This window comes from Macaca fascicularis, chromosome 1 (genome assembly GCF_037993035.2).
Source record: "Macaca fascicularis isolate 582-1 chromosome 1, T2T-MFA8v1.1".
NCBI classification, from domain to species: Eukaryota; Metazoa; Chordata; class Mammalia; order Primates; family Cercopithecidae; genus Macaca; species Macaca fascicularis.
The window spans coordinates 34,252,520-34,272,281 of record NC_088375.1 but is presented as its reverse complement, the minus strand read 5'-3'; the positions used below and the strand labels follow the sequence as shown (position 1 = coordinate 34,272,281).

At 34.9% G+C, this 19,762-nt stretch overlaps 1 protein-coding gene across 2 annotated transcripts in view; it reads right to left on the bottom strand.

The window, feature by feature from the left end:
• Positions 1-19,762, bottom strand: part of PAPPA2 (pappalysin 2) — a 303,262-nt gene that overhangs the window by 125,330 nt on the left and 158,170 nt on the right. For both annotated transcript variants that reach the window (XM_005540072.5, XM_074020862.1), the window contains 2 exons: positions 19,306-19,499; positions 17,480-17,626 (listed from right to left, as the gene is read on the bottom strand). In XM_005540072.5, the coding sequence (XP_005540129.3) occupies positions 17,480-17,626; positions 19,306-19,499 (341 nt within the window). The remainder of the gene's footprint in view (positions 1-17,479; positions 17,627-19,305; positions 19,500-19,762) is intronic.

Here is a 19,762-nt window from a genome sequence, read left to right as displayed (position 1 = left end):
AAAAAAAAATCTACCAAGGCTATTTAACATAATGATGAATCAAAGGAGAAAAATCACACGATCATATCAATTAATACAAATGAAGAGGTTAAGTTCAGAGGCAGAAAAAATGACTTAAAGCTTCTTCTAAAATTTCAAATCTTTTTATTTTTGAAATTGGCTGGTTTTATTATTTTTTCTCAACAAGGAGTATAGGTTGCAAGTCCCTGAATTGTGTGTGTGTGTGTGTGTGTGTGTGTGTGTGTGTGTGTGTGTGTTTAATAATGACTTCTTGGCCAGGCACAGTGGCACACAAATAACGAGTAAGTGTTCATGAATGACGAATAGCTAATTCAAGTTTGAATTTGTTTGCTTTTGCTTCTCTAGTTCTTTTAATTGTGATGTTAGGGTGTCGATCTTAGATCTTTCCTGCTTTCTCTTGTGGGCATTTAGTGCTATAAACTTCTCTCTACACACGGCTTTAAATGTGTCCCAGAAATTCTGGTACGTTGTGTCTTCATTCTCATTGGTTTCAAAATTAATTCAGTTTTGAAAAAGACGTGTAAGAAAGTGGGAGAGAGGACATGTCCTGCTAGCTATGTTCATATGGTTAAAGCTACAGTAATGAAAACAGTGTATTGCTGGTAAAAGAAACAGGTGAAAAGACCAGTGGAATATAAAAGAGAGTTAAAAATTAGAATAATGTAACATCTAGAACTTGGTGTGTAATCAACACAGGACTCTACAATCACTAGGACAAGGGTGGATGCTTTAACAGATGATACTAGAAAAATTGGATTATACATGTATTTAAAAGTAGATCTCTATCTTATTCTATATACAAAAACAAATGTTGAATATATTAAAGGCTAAAGTTTGACAGGCAAAAGCATAAAACCAATTTAAAAATGAAAAGGCATCTTTGCAATCTTAGCAAAAACTAATAATTAAAGCGACAAAAAAAAACCCCTAAATGCCTGATAATTACTGTGTAAAGGATGCTATACCCTACCAATAATCAGAAAAATAAAAAATATAACAAAAGAAAGATATCACCTTTTTTCCCATCATCTTAATTAAATTTAGATAATTGGGTAATATTGGGTTTGGGCAAGGATACGTGGAAATGATGTACTAGTCTCATTGTCTTTAAACTGCTATGTTTAAGGTTAAGTACATGTTTGGGCATATTTCTGAACTTCCCTGTTCTATTGATCTGTTTATTTATGTTCTAGCACCTTGATGTGTTAAGGACTATAATTTTAGGATGTATTTTAATATTTTGATAAGGCCAGGCCTCCATTAGTCATCTTTTTCAGAATCTCCACAAAAAAATTAAAAAAAAAAACAACAACATTAAAATCAACTGATTAAAATCAACTCTGTAATTCTTTTAAAAATCTTGTTAGGATTGTACTGGGATTATGGGAAATTTAAAATTTAGGGAGAATCAGCATTCATATGATACTGAGTCTTTCTATACAGGACCAGTTTGTGCCTCTTCGTTTATTCAAGCCCTCATGTTATCTCTCAGTAGCATTTCTTCATATAGATCTTTCAAATTTATTTTTAGTTTTATTTCTAATTATTTTACCATTTTTATTGCTATTGAGATATTTTCATTTTTACTGGTGATTGTTTAAATTAGTCAGCATATTTATTTTCACCTTAATTTTGTATTAAACTGTGATACCAAGTGAAATAATTTTCAGGTTGTTCTCTTTTCAATGCTAACTAAAATTTTACTTCCTTCTTTCATATTTGATGTTTAACTTCCTTTACATCTCATAAAGTATAAAATCAAAAGTCTAACGGCACTGGCTAGATTCTATTTCCAGAGAAAGTAAAATAATAGTAATGATATTGAAGTTTTTTCTATTTTACTAACTTCTGCTTTTCTCCGTGATTTTACTTTATATTTTAATTGATTTTAATTTGATCTTTTTCTAATTGTTTAAGGTAGAAACTCTGATTGTTTATCTTATTTTGATTCTTTCCTAAATGTAGCATTTTAAATGCTATAACTTTCCCTGTAAGTACTGTTTTTAATTGCATCCACAAATTTCAATTTTGTTTCATTATAATTCAGCTCAAAATATATTCTAATTTCCTCTATACAATGTTTTTTGGCCTTTGAATTATTTAGCAATGTATTGCTTAATTTGGAGATGGCCTAGATATCTTGCTATAATTTATCTGTATGCTTCAAACATTACAAATTCATTGAGACTTGTCTTATGGTCTAGTATATGGTCTGTCTTGGTGAACGTTCCGTGAGCATTCTACAGTTATTTTGAGTGTAGTGTTTCTACAAATGTGAGTTAGGTCATGATATATGATAATGATCTTCAAATCTTATATATCTGTTCTGATTTTTTGGCCTACTTATTAAATGAATTATTAACAGATAGGTGAAAAAAATCCCCAACTATGATTATGAATTTGGCTGTTTGCTCATTATTTCTGTTAATTTATAATTCACTTCTTTTGAGCTTCTCTTCTTAAGTGCTTCAATTTGTAACATGATTATTATGTCTATTTTAGAAATTAACCTATTTATCATTATGAAATATGCTCCTTTATCTCTGGTAATACACTGTTTTGAAATCTATTTTGACAGATATTAACAAGGCACATCAACTTTCTTATGTTTAGGATTTACATGGTACATAATTTTCCACTCTTTTATGTTTGATGTACATGTCTTTTTATTTGAAGTGTGTTTTATATAAACAGTTTTTGTAATTGGTTCTTTTTATATGACAATTTCTGCCTTTTATATGGAGTTTTTCGATAATTTAAATAATGTAATTAATGATATAGGTGGGTTTAAGTCTACCATATTGGTATTTATTTTCTATTGTTTCCAACAATTATTCATTTCTTGGTTCCTCTTTTCCTGCCTTCTTTGAATCAATTAATTTTATTATTCCATTAATCTTCTCTTTGACTTTTCCTCTATAGCTATTTGTGCATATGTGTATTTTTATTCTACAGATTACAATTTGCATCTCTAGCTTATTGCAATCTACTTCCAAAAAATATTACTACCCCATGAATAATGTTAGAACCTTACAGCAGTATTATTCTACTTTGAACTGCCTTGCCCTTTGTGATCATATATATTATTTCCCATAGAAGAGGTCAGCTGAGTCTAACATTAAAGCTGCTCTACTTCCTTTTTTACCCACTTATGCTTCTTTCCCTTCTTGCTCACAGATGGTGATCCCTAGACCACTCCTTAGTAAATGGCCTGCATACCAAATTCCATCTCAGAATATATTTCTTAGAGAATCCAAATCCAACCTGCCACAAACAAAGAGAATCACCAATTCTCCTCATTCTTGAAAAATTCCCTTTGATGTGATTTCCACTCAAACTGCAGCCCATCTTTTAAAAGGCTTTGCAAGAAGAGGTGGTTTGCCACTATTATCTGGCCTCAGAAGAAATGGTAGTGGCCATCCTCTTTTCAATCTAGACCAGTGTACAGTCATACTTATTTACCTCTGTTCTGTGCCATAAATAATATTATCAATACACTCTCCATTGCCAAGGCTGAGACTTAATATCCCATCATTTATTCATGCGTTCACCAGTTTTGAGCACTACAATAAGTAGGTTCTGCACTCAGTGTTGAACACACAATCTTGACCACACATGGCCTCTGCCCTGAGATCCTTATAGTTCACGGGATGAAGAAATAGGTAAACAAGAAAAGTGGAGTATACAGGCACTTTGTGAGAAGTGTGTATCGAGGATGAAGCGATCAATTATACCACCTGGGACTCAGGAGAAGAGTTTAGAAAGGGTTAGGTTCTATAATGGAAATAATCCTTGAGCTAAATGATAGAAGTAGAAGGTAAGTTTGTATTTCTTGGGGAGACATAATGAGTAAATCATTTACAGAGAAGGAAAAAAATATGAGCTTCCCATCAGGAATGTTATAGAAAAGTGAAAACTCTGACATATTTCAGCACTAAAATAAATCTGTTATGATTAAAATGACTAAACCCGTGTGTGTGTGTGTGTGCGTGCGTGAGCACACATGCGTGTGTGTGTGTGTAAACAGGTGTGGAAGATGTGACAAATGAAATAATTCAGCCTGAGATAATGCTTATCTCTATCTCCTTATGTCCAATCAGTTACCAGGTTCTTTCAAGTCTGTTTTTCACTTTACTGTATCTGTAGCACACGACTCACAACTTTCTGTCTTCTACCATATTTTTGTAAACATGTTCACTGCTATGTATGTACCTTAAGGGTGAACATGGTAATTCATTCATTCTTTGGATCCCTCCATATCACAACATATTGTTCATATGAGGCAGTGTTTACTAAGTGGAATTAAAAGTGAATGTTGTCATGGTGTGGAAATAAAGCAAACACTCATAAATATCTTTAATATTTACTGGAAACATGATATAGAATAGGGGCTAGCACACTATTGTCCACAAGCCAAATCTGACCCACTGCCTGTTTTTGTACATCCTGTGAGCTAAGAATAGTTTTTGCATTTTTGAATGGTTAAAAAAAACTTTAAAGATGAATAATATGAAAATCATACGAAATTCAAACTTCGGAGTTCATAAATATAATTTTGTTGAGATATAGTTATGCTTGTTCATTTACATATTGACTACAGCTACGTTCATGCTAATGGAAGTGTTACGTAGTTGTGATACAGACTGTATGGACCATAAACCCTAAAGTATTTTTTTCTCTGCTTTCTTTATAGAAAATGTTTCCTGGTATTGAGAGAAAGGACCATGAGTTTTTCCATAAACTGGATTTGAATTTTAATCCTATCTGTAGCTCTACTAGCCATGTTATCTAAAGTGCTTAGCCATCTCTGAATTTTAAGATAATCATTTTTAGAATGAGAAAAATTATATCTCTGGTAAGAATTTATATGAGAATTGATTTAAAAAAATCAGGAATAGAGTAAATTTCAATCAATGCGTTTCTTCTTCTTTGATGCCTGGTGTTAGAAATTTTCATCTTTGAAATTCAATCAATTAAACATGTATTGCATTTTCTGTTAAAGATTCAGTCAGTGTTTGGATAGTCGAACCCAAACAAAGGAAGAGAGGAAATTATGGTTAAGAGGCTTTGGGCTTTATTGTAGCAAGGGTTTCCAGGCAGTGGTCTGTAATTTATAACTGATGTGGAAGACCCTGGTATTTAAAATACTGTGAGCATGTGGTGGTTGCTTTTAGGATTGCTAACCAGTCCAGCCTGAATGGGACCATTCCAAATTGCAGACATTTTAGAGGAGCCATGAAAATAAACATGAACATATGATTTTGCATATGTTGACGGGCTCCCTATGAAACCAAACAAGAAGTACTTATTGAGTATCTGCTTCTCAAATTGCTTCATTTGTTGTCGATATTACTTAGATACAAGGGACTTTCTGGGAAGAATTATGCCTTCTGTTTCTTTCTCAATCCCCCAATGACACCAAGAGTTGACAATAAGTATTTAACAAATCCTGTGAACTAGATTAATAGATACATGGTCTTTCAAGAATTTAGAAGAAACCCAGCAAAAGACGATAGGATGCCTTTCCTTACAATTCAACATATGTTTTAATTTGTTTTCTTGCTCGTGCTATGTTCTTGTCTGTCACCAGTGTTTAATTCTGGTTTTGGCATATTATAGGTGCTTAATGAATGCTGATTGAAGGAAGGAACATAGTATAGATGGATAAACATTGGATTAGAATCAAGAGGCATAAATGTGAGCGTCCGATTTATTATTTTATTCTTGAGTGATGTAGAAAAAGTACTTTGAGTCTTTGATTCTTATTTTACTCACCTGTAAAACTGGAAAACACCTACCTTGCCAAACTCACAAGGCTATACTAGGGATCAAATACAAATAGTGCAAGAGAATGTACTTTGTAAACCATAAATGGCTATAAAATGTGCTTATTATGTAAATAATAAGACTCTACATTTTATATTTAAGAAAATTCTTACGCTTTTTGTCTATTGGCTCAAGATTAGAAGAAAAGAAAAACTAAGAGTATTACTTCAGTAAATGTAGACTAAAATGACAGAAATTTTTTTTGGCAAGTAAGATTTTAGTCAATGAAAGATTTTGGGAAGATATTTTCAAGACTAATGTTTTCCACTATCATTGTTTCTCATTTGTAGTAAACTTGTCTCTGAACTACTGCATACTAATCATATTTGTGTATCAAATCAGGATTAAAGTGTACTGAAAGGAAGAATAGTCAGAAATCCTATATTTCTCTGAAAGGTTTTTGTGTGTGTGTGTGTGTGTGTGTTTTTTTTTTTTTTTTAAAGCTAACCACCTTATCTTTAAAAATCACTTTCTAAGTTATTGGGTGTTGTATTGATTTGTGAAGACTAAATTTTCTTAATAGGTCTTATATAGTAACTGAACTTTCAATGATATTAATAATTTTTTCTAATACAAAGACTATTACTCCTGAATCAGTTTTAGTATGAACTGGGTATGCTATAGATTAAATGTAGTCCCCAAAAGTTAATGTCTTGGAAATTTACTTGCACTGTGTCAAGAGACAGAGCCTTTCAAAGGCAATTGGGTCATGAGGACCCTGATGTCATGAATAGATTAATGCCATTATCGTGGGAGTGGTTTAGTTATCATAGGAGTGTCTTTCATATAAAAGTGAGCTCTCTCTCACATGCTCTCTTTTGCCCTTCTACCCTGGTACCATGTTTTGATGCAGCAAGGCCTTCACCAGATGTTGAGCAGATGCCAGTGCCATGCTCTTGGACTTTCTAGTCTCCAGAACTATGAGCCAAACAAACTTCTTTTCTTTATAAACTAACCAGTCTGTGGTATTCTATTAGAGCATCAGAAGGCAGACTAAAACAAGGTACATACCTGAAATGTAAGATGTAGCTAATTGACATATATTAAAACAATTCCAGAGATTTCTGTTTTCAGCTATGATAGAGTAGCGTGTAATACAACAAACTGTCCTGGCAAGAACAATCATAAAACATGAATTAAGTATACAAAAAAGTTGAAAAGCATTTGAGGGCAACCAAGTAGTCAGGACTTAAAAGTCTAAAAAAAAAAAAAAAAAAAAAGAACACATTGAAGGGAACTTTATATTCTGTGTTACTTTAACCTTTGAGGTATTCTTCAAATCCTAAGCAATGCAAAATAAGAGTATAAAAGGCCAAGTAGAAATTGGCAATAGAGAGGCCAAAAAACTAAGGAGAGTTTTTAGCAGACACACTGCTGATGAAATAGAAATTGTACTTCAAAGACTGTCAATGTGGAGGTCCTAATCCAAGCTTTTAGTTGAGACTCCTGAAGAGTCAAGCCTTAGAAGAAAGAAAAAACTGAAAAAAAGAATGTATAAAGGCTCACAAATAAAGCACAAGCTTGAATTATCTTAATTATTCATTGAATTAAAGTGATCTTTCCCAAATCTTACCAAGCGTCCAAAAAAAAATCTTGAAAGGAAGATATTATTAGTCAGAGCCTCTACAATTTATTGTATCTGATATTCACTTAAAACATTATTAGTATAATAGTAGAAAAGCCCAAATAAATACGATATTTTAAAGTCAACCTAAACAGACCTCTCCATCAAGATATTGGTGTTATCAGATGCAGAATTAAAAATGATTGTGATTAATATGTTTTTAAATAGACTGTAAGATGAAGAATTTCACAAAGAATACACAGGAAAAACTGAATAGGTATTCTAGAGTTAAAATACAATAGCAAAACTAAGGATTTAATAAATAGTTTAATTGCTGATTATATTGAGCAAAATTTGGGATTATTAAAACAGAAGATAGCTCAGTGTATAGTAATCAGACTACAGCATGAAAAGGAAGGGAATAACAAACAGAAGAATAGAAAAGTTAAAAAGATACACAGCAAAAAGGTGTAATGTATGTATATTTGGCAACTAAGAAAAAAAAAGTAAATGAGCAGAAGGAATATCCAAAACTTTTTTTTTTTTTTTTTTTTTTTTTTTTTTGAAACTAAGACACTAAGCCACAGATTGGAGAAGCTTCACAAACAAGACATATGCGAAGACAGGTAGGCCTGGGAACATCATAGAAAGACTGTTGAAGACAAAAAACAGAGAGACTATATTAAAAGCACCAGGGAATAAAAGACATTGCCTTCAAATATATATCAGATGTACAGCTAACTCTCCAAAATATAGAAGTGAAAAGATAACAGGATAACATCTTCCAAAGGATAAAAGAAAACATCTGGCTACCTAGAATTTTGTACCAAAGATATCCTTTGAAAATGAATGCCAACTAAAAATATTTTAGCCACACAAAAACTGAAAGAACTCATTGTCAGCAGGCCCGCATTAAAAGAAATAATAAAAGTGAATTTCCTCAAGCTAAACAAAAATAATAGAAGCATAGAAATGTAGAAAGGATTAAAGAGCACTGGAGAGGGTAAATATTAGGGAATTTAAATTCATTTTACTTTAAAAATGCAGAAAGCAATAAATGGAGGAAAAGCATTCTAAGGTATTATAAAATTGTGAGAGTATTAATTTATACCAGTCTCTTAACAAGTTAGTGCGTGTGTTGCAACCTCAAGACTAACCACTGAGAAAATAAAAGTAATAGCTCACTGTGATGGTAAATTTTAAATGTCAGCTTGGCTGGATTGAGGGATGCCTCGATGGCTGGTAAAGCGTTATTTCTGGGTGTGCTTGTATGGTGTTTCTGGAGGAGACTGTCATGTGAGTCAGTGGACTGACAGAGGAAGATGTGGATGAGTGCCATCTAATCAGCTGGGAGCCCAGATGGAACAAACAGGTGAAAGAAGGGGAGAATTTTCTTTCTTCCTCTTCTAGAGCAGGAAACTCTTTCTCTTTTGCCCTTGGACATCAGAACTCTGGGTTCTTAAGCCTTTGGACTCTGGGACTTGTACCAGCAGCTTCGTGGGGCTCCTGAGCCTTTGGCCTCAGAATTATGCCATTGGCTTCCTTGGTTCTGAGGCTTTTGGACTTGGACTGAGTCATGCTACCAGCGTCCCAGGTCTCCTGCTTGCCGAGGGCCTATCATGAGACTTAATTGTGTGAACCAATTGCCCTCCATAATTGTGTGAGCCATTCTCCTGATGAATACCCTCTTATTATCTATTTATATGTAGATACATCATATTATTTCTCTCTGGAGAACACTGACTAATACACTAACAAACTAATAGAATGAGAAATCACATAATCAAACTATGTATTTTATAAAAAAGCAAGAAAGAGACAAATAACAAGAAAGAGACAAAGAACAAATGAATAAGAAACCGTAAGTTGGTAAGTTTAAAACTAAACATTATTAATTACATTAAACGTAATTGTACTAAGTTCTCCAACTAGAAAACAGAGAATTTTAGATTGCATATATATAAAAAATAATATGTTGACAACAAACTAAGCATATTAAATATGATTATAAAGAAAAGTTAAAAGTAATAGGATAAAAGAAGACACAATACACAAATATAAAATGTTATTCAGTATCGGCATGGCTACAATAAAACCAGACAAAGGTTATGATAAAGCAAGAAGTGTTGCTAGATGGCTTTTAAAGTTAGTTTTAAAAGAGATAATTCACCTAAAAGATAAAAAAATCTAAAATTATATACTGACAGTTTCCAGTTTACACAGTTCTCACATGGATGAATATCAGTTATAACAATTTAGCTAACTAAAACCAGTCTCCCAAGAACATGATTCATATTTCAGTTTGCACAATATATTAATTTTAACTGTATAAAGTACCCACTTCACTATTAGTCTTTCAATTCAAAAATCACCAGGTGAATTACAAATGTGAATAATGATGGGTGACCAATCACATCATTTCACTCAAAGTCTGTCACTGACTGGTCACTGGGTATCTGTTATTTCATTCATACAGAAACTAAAAAGTGTATACTTATGTTACCATTTTGTCTCCTAGTGATAAACTTAAATGACACTTTACAAAAATGGATAATCAAAAGAGAGAATTAGCTAAAAATGATGAACATGCAGCAAATAAATGAAAAATGATAATGTTGGGAAGTGAAATTTGAATCAAAGATAAATGGAGTTATAAAAGAAATAGCTGACTCTGGGAATGTTGACTCTCTACTGCCATTCAAGAGACTCTGGGAATACAGCCAGAGAAAGTCAGTGAAAGTGAAATTATTGATATAAATAAAAAAATAAGTTGTGACAAAAAGGAAGAAGCTGTCCCAGAAGTGATGTCAAGAAAAAAGCGTATGTTAAAGGAACTCTCAGAGATATTTCATAACATTGAAAGTGCAAAGGATAAAATGCTGGAAGTGGATTCAAACTTCACAAGAAACATGACAATTCATCAACACACAGAAGAACTGCTTGCTTTGTAATGTAAGTCATATAAAGAGGAAAAGGTAAACAATGTTTAAACTAGTCTTCGTAAGTTTTCTCTTTTTTTCACAAAAAAGGAAACACTTTATTTCTTTGTGTTTCTGTTTCAAATTCTAGTGAACTAAGTATCAGTTTCACTAGTTGTTTTTCCATTTTTCTACATACTTATAACTAAAAATAAGAGAGCATTTAATGTTACAAAAAAACCTTTTATATATCATGAAATAAGTGTAATTTTTCTCATTGATTATTAAGGTTACATTGCATAGTTGCAACTTGTATAGTCATTTTGTGGTTTCACACTACCAGGCAAAGTAAAGAAAGACTGCCTTCACATTTAATAATATAGCCTCTAAATGTCTCAAAAATGACAAAACTAAAAGAGAAACAAAGAAGTCCAAGATTTTGTTGGAGGAATATAATACATATCTCTCAGTACCTGATGGAAACAGTACACAAAATATTGGGAAAAATCAATATATACAAAATATATATAATATAGGAAATTTCAACAACACGATCGACAAATAGGAAATTTTAAATATATGGAATGTTTTATCCAACAATTGCAGACCACACATTCCTCTCAAAGCACATGTAATACTTACTAATATTGACCATAGACTGATCCATAATTCAAGGCTCAACAAATTTCAAAGAATTGAAACATAGAATATATTTTTGACCACAGAAGAATCTAGCTATAAGTTTTTTTTTAAAAAAAGTAATCCCAAATCCACATATGTTTTCAAGTTAAACAGCACACTTATAAATAACTCAGGAATAAAAAAAGAAATAACAATGGTTTGAATTGAATGGTAACAGAAATAAGGTGTGAAAACTTATGAAATGTAGCTAAAGTCATGTTTAAAAGGAAATGTATGGCCTTCATGTATAAAATTTAAAAACAGGACAAAAATCAATTACCTATGCATCACCTCAAATTACTAGAAAAAGAACAAGTTAATGCAAATATAAAGGAAATAATGAAAAATAAGATCATATATATCTTCGGTTGGTCATATAAAAAGATTAATAAAAGGTTAATGAAAATGATAACTCTCTAGCAAGACTGAGCAGTAAAAACAAAAGAGATAAGCCACAAACTAACAATAGCATGAGTGAAAAAGTATACCAGATTCTGTAGAAACAACAAAGAAAATAGCAGAACATTATGAAAAACTTAATTTGATATTTTAGATTTTTTTAATAGACAAATTATTTGAAAAACCCAACTTATTAAAATTGACTTAAGTAGAAAACACAAATTTTTCCACCTTTGTTTTACAATTTTAATCTATAATTGTATTTTTTTCCTCAAAGAAAACTCCAGGCTCAGATGGTTTCACTAATGAATCCTCAAAAAATTAACACCAACTTTACACAAAATATTTCATAGAACTGAGAACTGGAGAAAAAAGAAACGTATTTAAGAAACCTATTTATTTAGTTTTGATCATAAAACCTGACAAGATAGTAAAATAAAGAAAATTAGGGCCAAACTCTAACGAATGTAGATGAAAAACCAACAACATATTCTCAAACAGAATTCAAAACGATGTGATTGGTTGTTGGTTTTCCAAATATCTTAGGTTGGTTTAACATTAAATTTTTTTTTTAATGTGAGTTAATATAGTAACAGAACAAAGAGACAAAAATATCATCTCAATAGATGCAGGAAAAGCATTTGATAAAATTCAACTCCACTTTCTCAGAAAATTGATGCAGGGCAGGCAAGGCCCCAGATTGGGACTTAGCCAAGGAGAGGTTTTGGCTTTGCCCAGGAAAGAACTTAAAGGTGAGCCAGTGGTGTTAGACAGCAGTTTTTATGAAGAGGCAGCAGAGGTATCACTCCTCTCACAGCAGGGCTACCCCATAGACAGTGTTCTTAGAGTAGCAGCCTAGGAGCTTTTGGCAGTCATATTTATACCCACTTTTAATTATATGCTAATTAAGAGATGGGCTATTCAGAACTTTCTGGAAAAGGGGCAAGGAGTTTTCAGAACTATATAGGGTAACTTTTGGGTCATTGCCATAGCATGCTGCCATGGCATTTATAAACTGCCATGGTGCTGCTGGAAGTGTCTTTATGCTAATGAGCAGTGAGGGCAACTAGAGGTCACTTTTATTGCCATCTGCTGGTTTTGGCTGGCTTCTTCACTGTAGCCTGTTTCAACCAGATCCTGCTGTGATTAGCAGGGCCCTGACCAATGCTTACAAAACAAGTCCTACTGATCTTCTACCTTACCTGCCCCCCTCAGATATTAGATATTCCTCCTTAATCCTTAGGGGGCCGCAGAAGGGTGGAGGTCTATCTTCTCTGAGTACTTTCTGCTAATTTTACTTTGCTTTCTGCCTAGCAATGGGGGAAGAAAAATCTTTGGATAGCTGGCCTAAGGGGCCTAAAGGGAGGGTGTTTTTATTTTTCGACTCAGAAGATGGGATGGGTTGGAAGCCTTTTGCCGCTATCATTTTTACATGGAATTGTTGTAATCTAGAAGATACAAACTTTCTTAAGAGCTTAAATTGAGGCGGAGTGCAGTGGCTCATGCCTATTTTCCTAGCACTTTGGGAGGCCGAGGCAGGCGGATCACCTGAGGTAAGGAGTTCGAGACCAGCCTGACTAACATGGTGAAACCCCATCTCTACTAAAAATACAAAAATTAGCCAGGTGTAATGGTGGGCACCTGTAATTCCAGCTACTCGGGAGGCTGGGGTAGGAGAATCACTTCAACCCAAGAGGCAGAGGTTGCAGTGAGCCAAGATCCCGCCATTACACTCCAGCCTGGGCGACAAGAGCCAGAGCGAGATTCTATCTCAAAAACAAAACAAAAAAAAGAAGAAAGAGGTTAAATTAGCAAAGGACAAAAACTAGTAACAACAAGAAAGCTATCATTAGCTTTTATAATAAAAGTCCTAGGAGAGGTAAGAACCAGGTAAGACTTGGGAGAACATTTTTGATAGTCAACCAAATACAGCTGGGGCCAGTGTCCTCATTGTATTTATGTTATCAGGTAGTTTGTTCATAGATTTTTTTGAAGGTTAACCTCAATCTGTTTAAAGTTATTAATATTAATATATGTATAGATTTTATTAATAACTGCATAGACTTGCCTTGTTTAATAATCTACTAAATAATTCAGCACTAGTTTGTTATCAATAATTATATTTGCCCAAGAGCTTAATAAGCTACTAAATAATCCAGCACTAGTTTGTTATCAAGAATTATATTTGCCCAAGAGTCTAGGAATTTTTGAATTTCCTTTAATGCCTAATCTGTGTTGGTGGCTAATGACTGTAGGGTTTGAGTCAAGCATTTCAGGGCTAACTCATGGTAGGCAAAGCCACCCCAGGGGTCCATTAGTCTTATTGCTGCCCCAATTCCTGCCAGAATCAACCCTATTGCTCATTTATTTCTGGTATTCCTGGGTCTTAAGGGGTTATAGACAGTGATCTCCATAGGGGTAAGCATGGCTAATGTATATTTACCCATTTCACCTTTTTGATATATAAGGGAAAGCTATGCCTAAAAGAACACGTGGCTCCCCAGCAAGTCGGGAATGGTTATGAGATATGAATGTTTCCCACTCATGACCACAAACAAAAATGAGCCCAGTTGGGGCACAGAGGTTCCACAAGGTGTGATGTCTATCCTTTGTGGCCAAATTGGGTCTGTAGAGATATTTCTCCCCTGCTCCAGTGGGGGTGGTCAAACTATCCTTGTTCTTTAGAAGGGGGCTGTGCTTCCACCTTCCCCAATTAGGCAGTTGCTTTTCCCCTGTGTGTTTTGATTGAGGAGAAGACCTACAAACAGATTTTTTGCACACAAGTGGAATCCCATTTACCTTGCTATGACCTTGGGAACTTGGCAACTTAGAGTTAGATTAGAGCACTGAAGGGAAACTTTTGTTTTTGTGTCATTAACACAACAGTAGGTACAAAAGATAGAATTATTAGTGCACTAGAGGTAAAGATAGCCAACTTTCCAGGTCTGGGTAATAGTGGCAGGGGGTTTACGTGGAATCCATTAAGTGGGGAAGAGTTTCACCTAACAAGTAGGGGACTGGGTACTTTGAGATTGCAGTGATTAGTCAGGAGGTCTGGGGAGATGGCCATGAGATTTTTCTGGATAGGCCAGAAGGTGGAATTTGCTATTCTGGAAATGTTGATGACAAATTTAGTAATCACAAAGATGATTCCCTGATGCTATAATTTTTGAAATATTTTATTATAGAGTTTTACTCCCACCCACCCTGGATTAGGTTAATTGAGAGAGGAAACAGGATTAATAGTGCCAACATGGTGTCTAGTTGGGCCTTAGAAGAGTCTCTACACCCAATAAGGATACAAGAGGTGTTTTCTAGGAGAAGGTAGTTGGCCAAAGTGATAGAAAAGAAATATAATCAAGAAGAAGAGAAGAATTAATGCTCCTATTCCCATCCACAGTATCATGTTATTACTTTTAGCCGTGTGTTATTTTAAATAGGTAGCGGAGGTCTTTCAAAGGTCATGGCTTCTTTCCCAGATGTACATTATGGTGCCTGTGACTCATAAAAAAACACGTTTTATTCTGGAGAGGTGTACCCAAGTAGTTATGTTTTAAAGGTTTAATATGGTGAGGGTATTTAATAATACTTGATAGGGGCCCTTCCCTTTTGGTTGTAATTGATCCTTAAGGTATCCTTTTTTTTTTTTTTTTTTCTCCCAGTAAGGCTAAGTCTCCTGATTGAAGAAAAAAAGTATTCTTTTTTGTGTAGGAAAGGGCAATACTTTATTGTTATAATTTGGAATGGCCTCTGATCCTGGCTTAAACATTAGGGGTTGGGAGCATAGTGAGGTGTGTCTGACCCTTTATTTCTCATCAGGCTTGAATTAGATTTTTTAGTGTTTGGAGGGAATTCCCTTTGGCCAAAGTGGGGGATCTACTCAGTGTGTAGAGGGCCTATGGATTTTTTTTTTCAGTTTATATTTTCCCTTTTTGTCAAGGCACTCCAGAAATACTATTAATAGTCAAGCTTTCCTCTTGTCTCACCCTGATGCTGGGGTGGTGTGCTATCTGCCCCAGGTCCATTATGTCCTCTGTTGGGATCCCTATGGTCAAGGGACTTAGAGTTAAAAGACTTATAGCTAATTAATTGTTTTAGGCCAGATGGAAACAAAGGTGGGCAGACACTTATTAACTCTTAAACCTCTTTTAAGTAATATAAGAGTCAAAACTAAAAGTCAAAAAATAAGGTTATAAAACTAATTTATGTGTGTTGAGTTACTATAATCTTGGCTTGTAGTAATTAGTTATATAAAACACAAGCATTTTGTTAGCATCTATGTGCCTGTCTTTGATTTGGAGGGTCTCAATTAATTTTATCTCTCAAAATCTGGTCCATATAATCTCACACGCCCACTTCTTCCATAATTGTTTTTGGGCCTGGGGGGACTGAACAGTTTTACATTTTAGAGGCAAAATAAAACATAAAGAATTAGCAATGCTTTCAACAAAAAGGTCATAAGCCCAGCCTAGTTTTGAAAATGACAGGAAAGGAATTTCACAGGTAGCTAAACATTTAAATTATTTGGTATCAAGGACTATAATAAGTTATATTAATTTAGGTAAAGGCAAAATTATTAAGTGAATACAAGCTTGCCCCTGTGTCTCATGAAAGCAGTTTACTTTGATTATCCCTTTGCTCAGGTTTAAAGAAGAGGCTTTGGTTAACTTGAGTTTGATGTTAGATACTGGCAGGAGTTGGTGCCTTTTCTAGACTCCATCTCTACATAAAATTTAAAAATTAGCTGGGTGTAGTGGCAAGCAACTGTTGTCCTAGCTACTTGGGAGGCTGAGGTGGGAGGATCTCTTGAGCCCAGGAGTTCAAGACTATAGTAAGCTATGATGGCACCACTGCATTCCAGCCTGGAAAACAGAGCGAGACCCCGTCTCTCGAAAAAAAAAAAAAAAAGAACTTCAGTTCGTCTAAAGATGTGTTTATGAGCAAGAAAAGTTAGTCATAGTGTTGGAAGATATGAAAGAGCATATTGCTGAAAAATAATTAACATGCATACAATTATGATGAAATTATATAAATTATGAAGAAAATGACAGACAACTCAATGGAAAATTGAACAAAAGACTTGACTATGCTCTTAAAAAATATGTACGAGTAGCTGATATACATATGAAAGGCTCCCAATCTCATTAGTTATCATGCAAATACAAACTGAAACCACAGGGCAATACCTTTACATATTCAATAAAACATTAAAATGGAGACTTAAAATACCAAATGTTGATGAAAATGTGAAACATTTGAAACACTCAAAACATCTGGTGGGAGTATAAATTAGTACAACCACTGTGGAAAATTATTTGGGATTATTTACCAAAGCTGGCCTACTTATGATTTGGCAGTTCCAAATATACCCATCTGTTTATACACATTCACCACAAAAATGTACAGAAATGCTTATAGCAGAATGACTTATAATAGCACAATAGAGAAAAACCAGAAATAATTCAAATATTCATGAATATTAGAATGGTTAAATATATGGTGGCATTTTCATACAGTGCAATGCTTATACCACAATGAAAATGAACACTACTGCTAAGTGAAGCAGCATGAATGAATCCCACAAATAGAATGCCAAATAAGAAAGAATCAGTTGCAAAGAGTACATACTGTAAAGCATTTTCCTATAAATTTCAAAAGCAGACAAAACTAATCTATGATGATAGAAATAGATCCACCTCAGTGGTGTAATAACTAAGAGGGGACATGAGAGAGCCTTGTAGGGGGGCGGTGATGGAAATGTCCTATTTCTTGATCTGTGTTGTGATTAGAAAGGATGCTCACTTTGCAAAAATTCATTGGGCTGTGCGTTTCTGATTTTTGCACTTTTCTGTGTGTATGTTACACTTTGATAAACTGATTACTCATGTATTAACAGAAAGAAGTCCACAATTCAGAGAGGTGAAAATAAACTCAATATTAGCACTTTGAGATAACAAAAGAAAATTTTCTGACAGGTCATCCAAATGCACCATTTACACACACACACACACACACACACACACATGCTTACACCTTTCACACGCACAAAAGAAACATTTGGGCCACTTACTTTGAGCCAAACCTCATCCTCTTTCTTCAGGCTACTTTCTGGCTGCTCACTCCTGTCATCCTGAGTTTCATTTTCACTGGCAACACAGGGAAACCAGCCAGTTAGGGGACGGTGGTTGGGTAAATCTGGATGGTATGATGTGCAAATCTGAAATACAATTTCAACCAACAATTTGAAGTATGGAGTGTGAAGATATAAGGACAATGAAACTCTCCAGCTCATAGCAAAGTTTTTCTCTCTGAATGCCTAATGATCACATTATTGGCAGAAAACTTTTCTCAACATTGAAGTATTTCTCAGTGCTCTCTTTAACATCAAGATATAACTTACAAGGGTAGAAAACACAACAGGCCTCAGTTTATCATCAGCCCACGGGTCTTGCCCACTGGGTGGTTACAAATAGTCCTGGCATATTTCAGGTAACTGCCCCAGGACAAAGCAGGGGAGTCTGTCTGGGGTGATGATGAAGCCCTTACCAGGCAGCATCGACTGCCCCAAAAGTGAGGCTACTGAGTTGGGGAACCACTGAGGATTCAGCTAAGTAAAGGAGCCAGAGAAGTAAAACTCCAGGAAATTTCTCCCACTTCACTTAGGGAAGACAGACAGGCTAGACTAAAAGCCACTTCAGAGAGCGGTCATTACCTCAGAATCTCCCAACTTCCCTGGCTTTCTGTCATCGGATGCCAGGACTTGAAGGAGCAAGATGCCAGAATTTAGGCTGAGAGAGTGTGGCAGAAATGGCTAGCTGCCGACTGGTATCTATTTCCCCTTACTTTTTTATTAATAAACTCCAATTTTGTTCAAGGCGACAGTGTATCTGGCTATAAACGCTCATCTCCCTAGGGTTCCTTACAACTAAAGGTGATGAAGTGGCCTAGATCTGACCAGTAAGAGGTGGGTGGAAGTTTATTGTGTGGAATGTCCAGAAAAGCTATCATTTTCTCAATAAAAAGGGAAAGACTCAGCTGACATGCACCTATTTCCCTTTGGCCTGTCCCCTCCTTCCTTGAAATGCTGATTTCACACCTAGGAGAACTGCAGCCATGTTTTGAGCAGGAGGAAGAAGGCTGCACTCGAGGATGAAAGAGCTGGAATCTAGAAGACCCTGGGTCCTTGATGAAATCCTTGAACTGGAGCATCAACCTTAGCTGGCTCCTCAATCTCTTCAAAGATGTCTTCTCAAGTATAAAATCATATTATTTCATTCTGGCCTACACTATCTAGAGGCCTAAATCTCACTTCTGTGAAAGGACTGTATTGCCTATTCTAATAAATTGAAGAGTTTATTTTGCAACAGAAGCATCTAGAATGGGTCCCAAGAGTCATGAGCCTTTAATCTTCTTTTCAGTCTTCAACGTTATCTCATAGATGTCATTGGTATAGCATTTTAGATCTGTCAGAGGATCTCCTATCTATTTAGGTGGATATTCAGAAAAAAAATTATATACCCAAGGATTTACTTCTAGCAAAAACTCTACAGTTTCTTCAATAATAAAACTTCTTTAAATCAATTTATACTTTGATCCTCAATACACACTTTAAAGCTTATTTGATCACTGTAGTAAACCACTGAACATGAAAAAGGTGTTACTATACCCATTTTCCATGTGAGAACATTGGGTCCCAGAGAGGTTAAGTGACTTGTCCAACATCATGTAATTATAATAGCAATGCTGGTAGATCCAGTAATGTTGCCTAGGCCTTCTAACTCCTTTCTTCTTCTTTTTCTTCTTTTAATTATCCAAACACAGACCCCAAGTGTAAGCGTAGGGGGAGTCACTTTACAATTTGCACAGCCTCGACTCTATTCATCTGGCTTAACTTACCAGGGAATGAGGTTCTCCAGTTACCAAGGAAACAGGACACTTATTCTTGTCTTCATGAGAGGAGTAAGCCTGGGTAGCCCACTGATCCAAGTATCCTTTGGGAGTGTAGATGCCACAGTCTACAATGCTGGTTTTTCTCTCAAAAGGTTCACATATGCCATCTCCCTCATACATGTAGCAAAGGCTGGGCTCTCCTGCCAAGAAATATTGTGTGACACAGAAAGAGTGTTTTCATAAATGTCATGATAAAAATGAACATGGGAATGTCCACGACATTTCTTCTCCAGCCCACTAAAGAGAATTCTGCAATTGCCTGCCAGTCTAGTGCCTACCCCAAACACACAGATACACATACATCCCACACATCCCTAAAGAAGAAGGATTTTTTTCTCATTGGGAGAAAGGTAGAAACCATCTACATTATAAAAGTACAGAAAGGGTTGAGATCAGGGAAGAA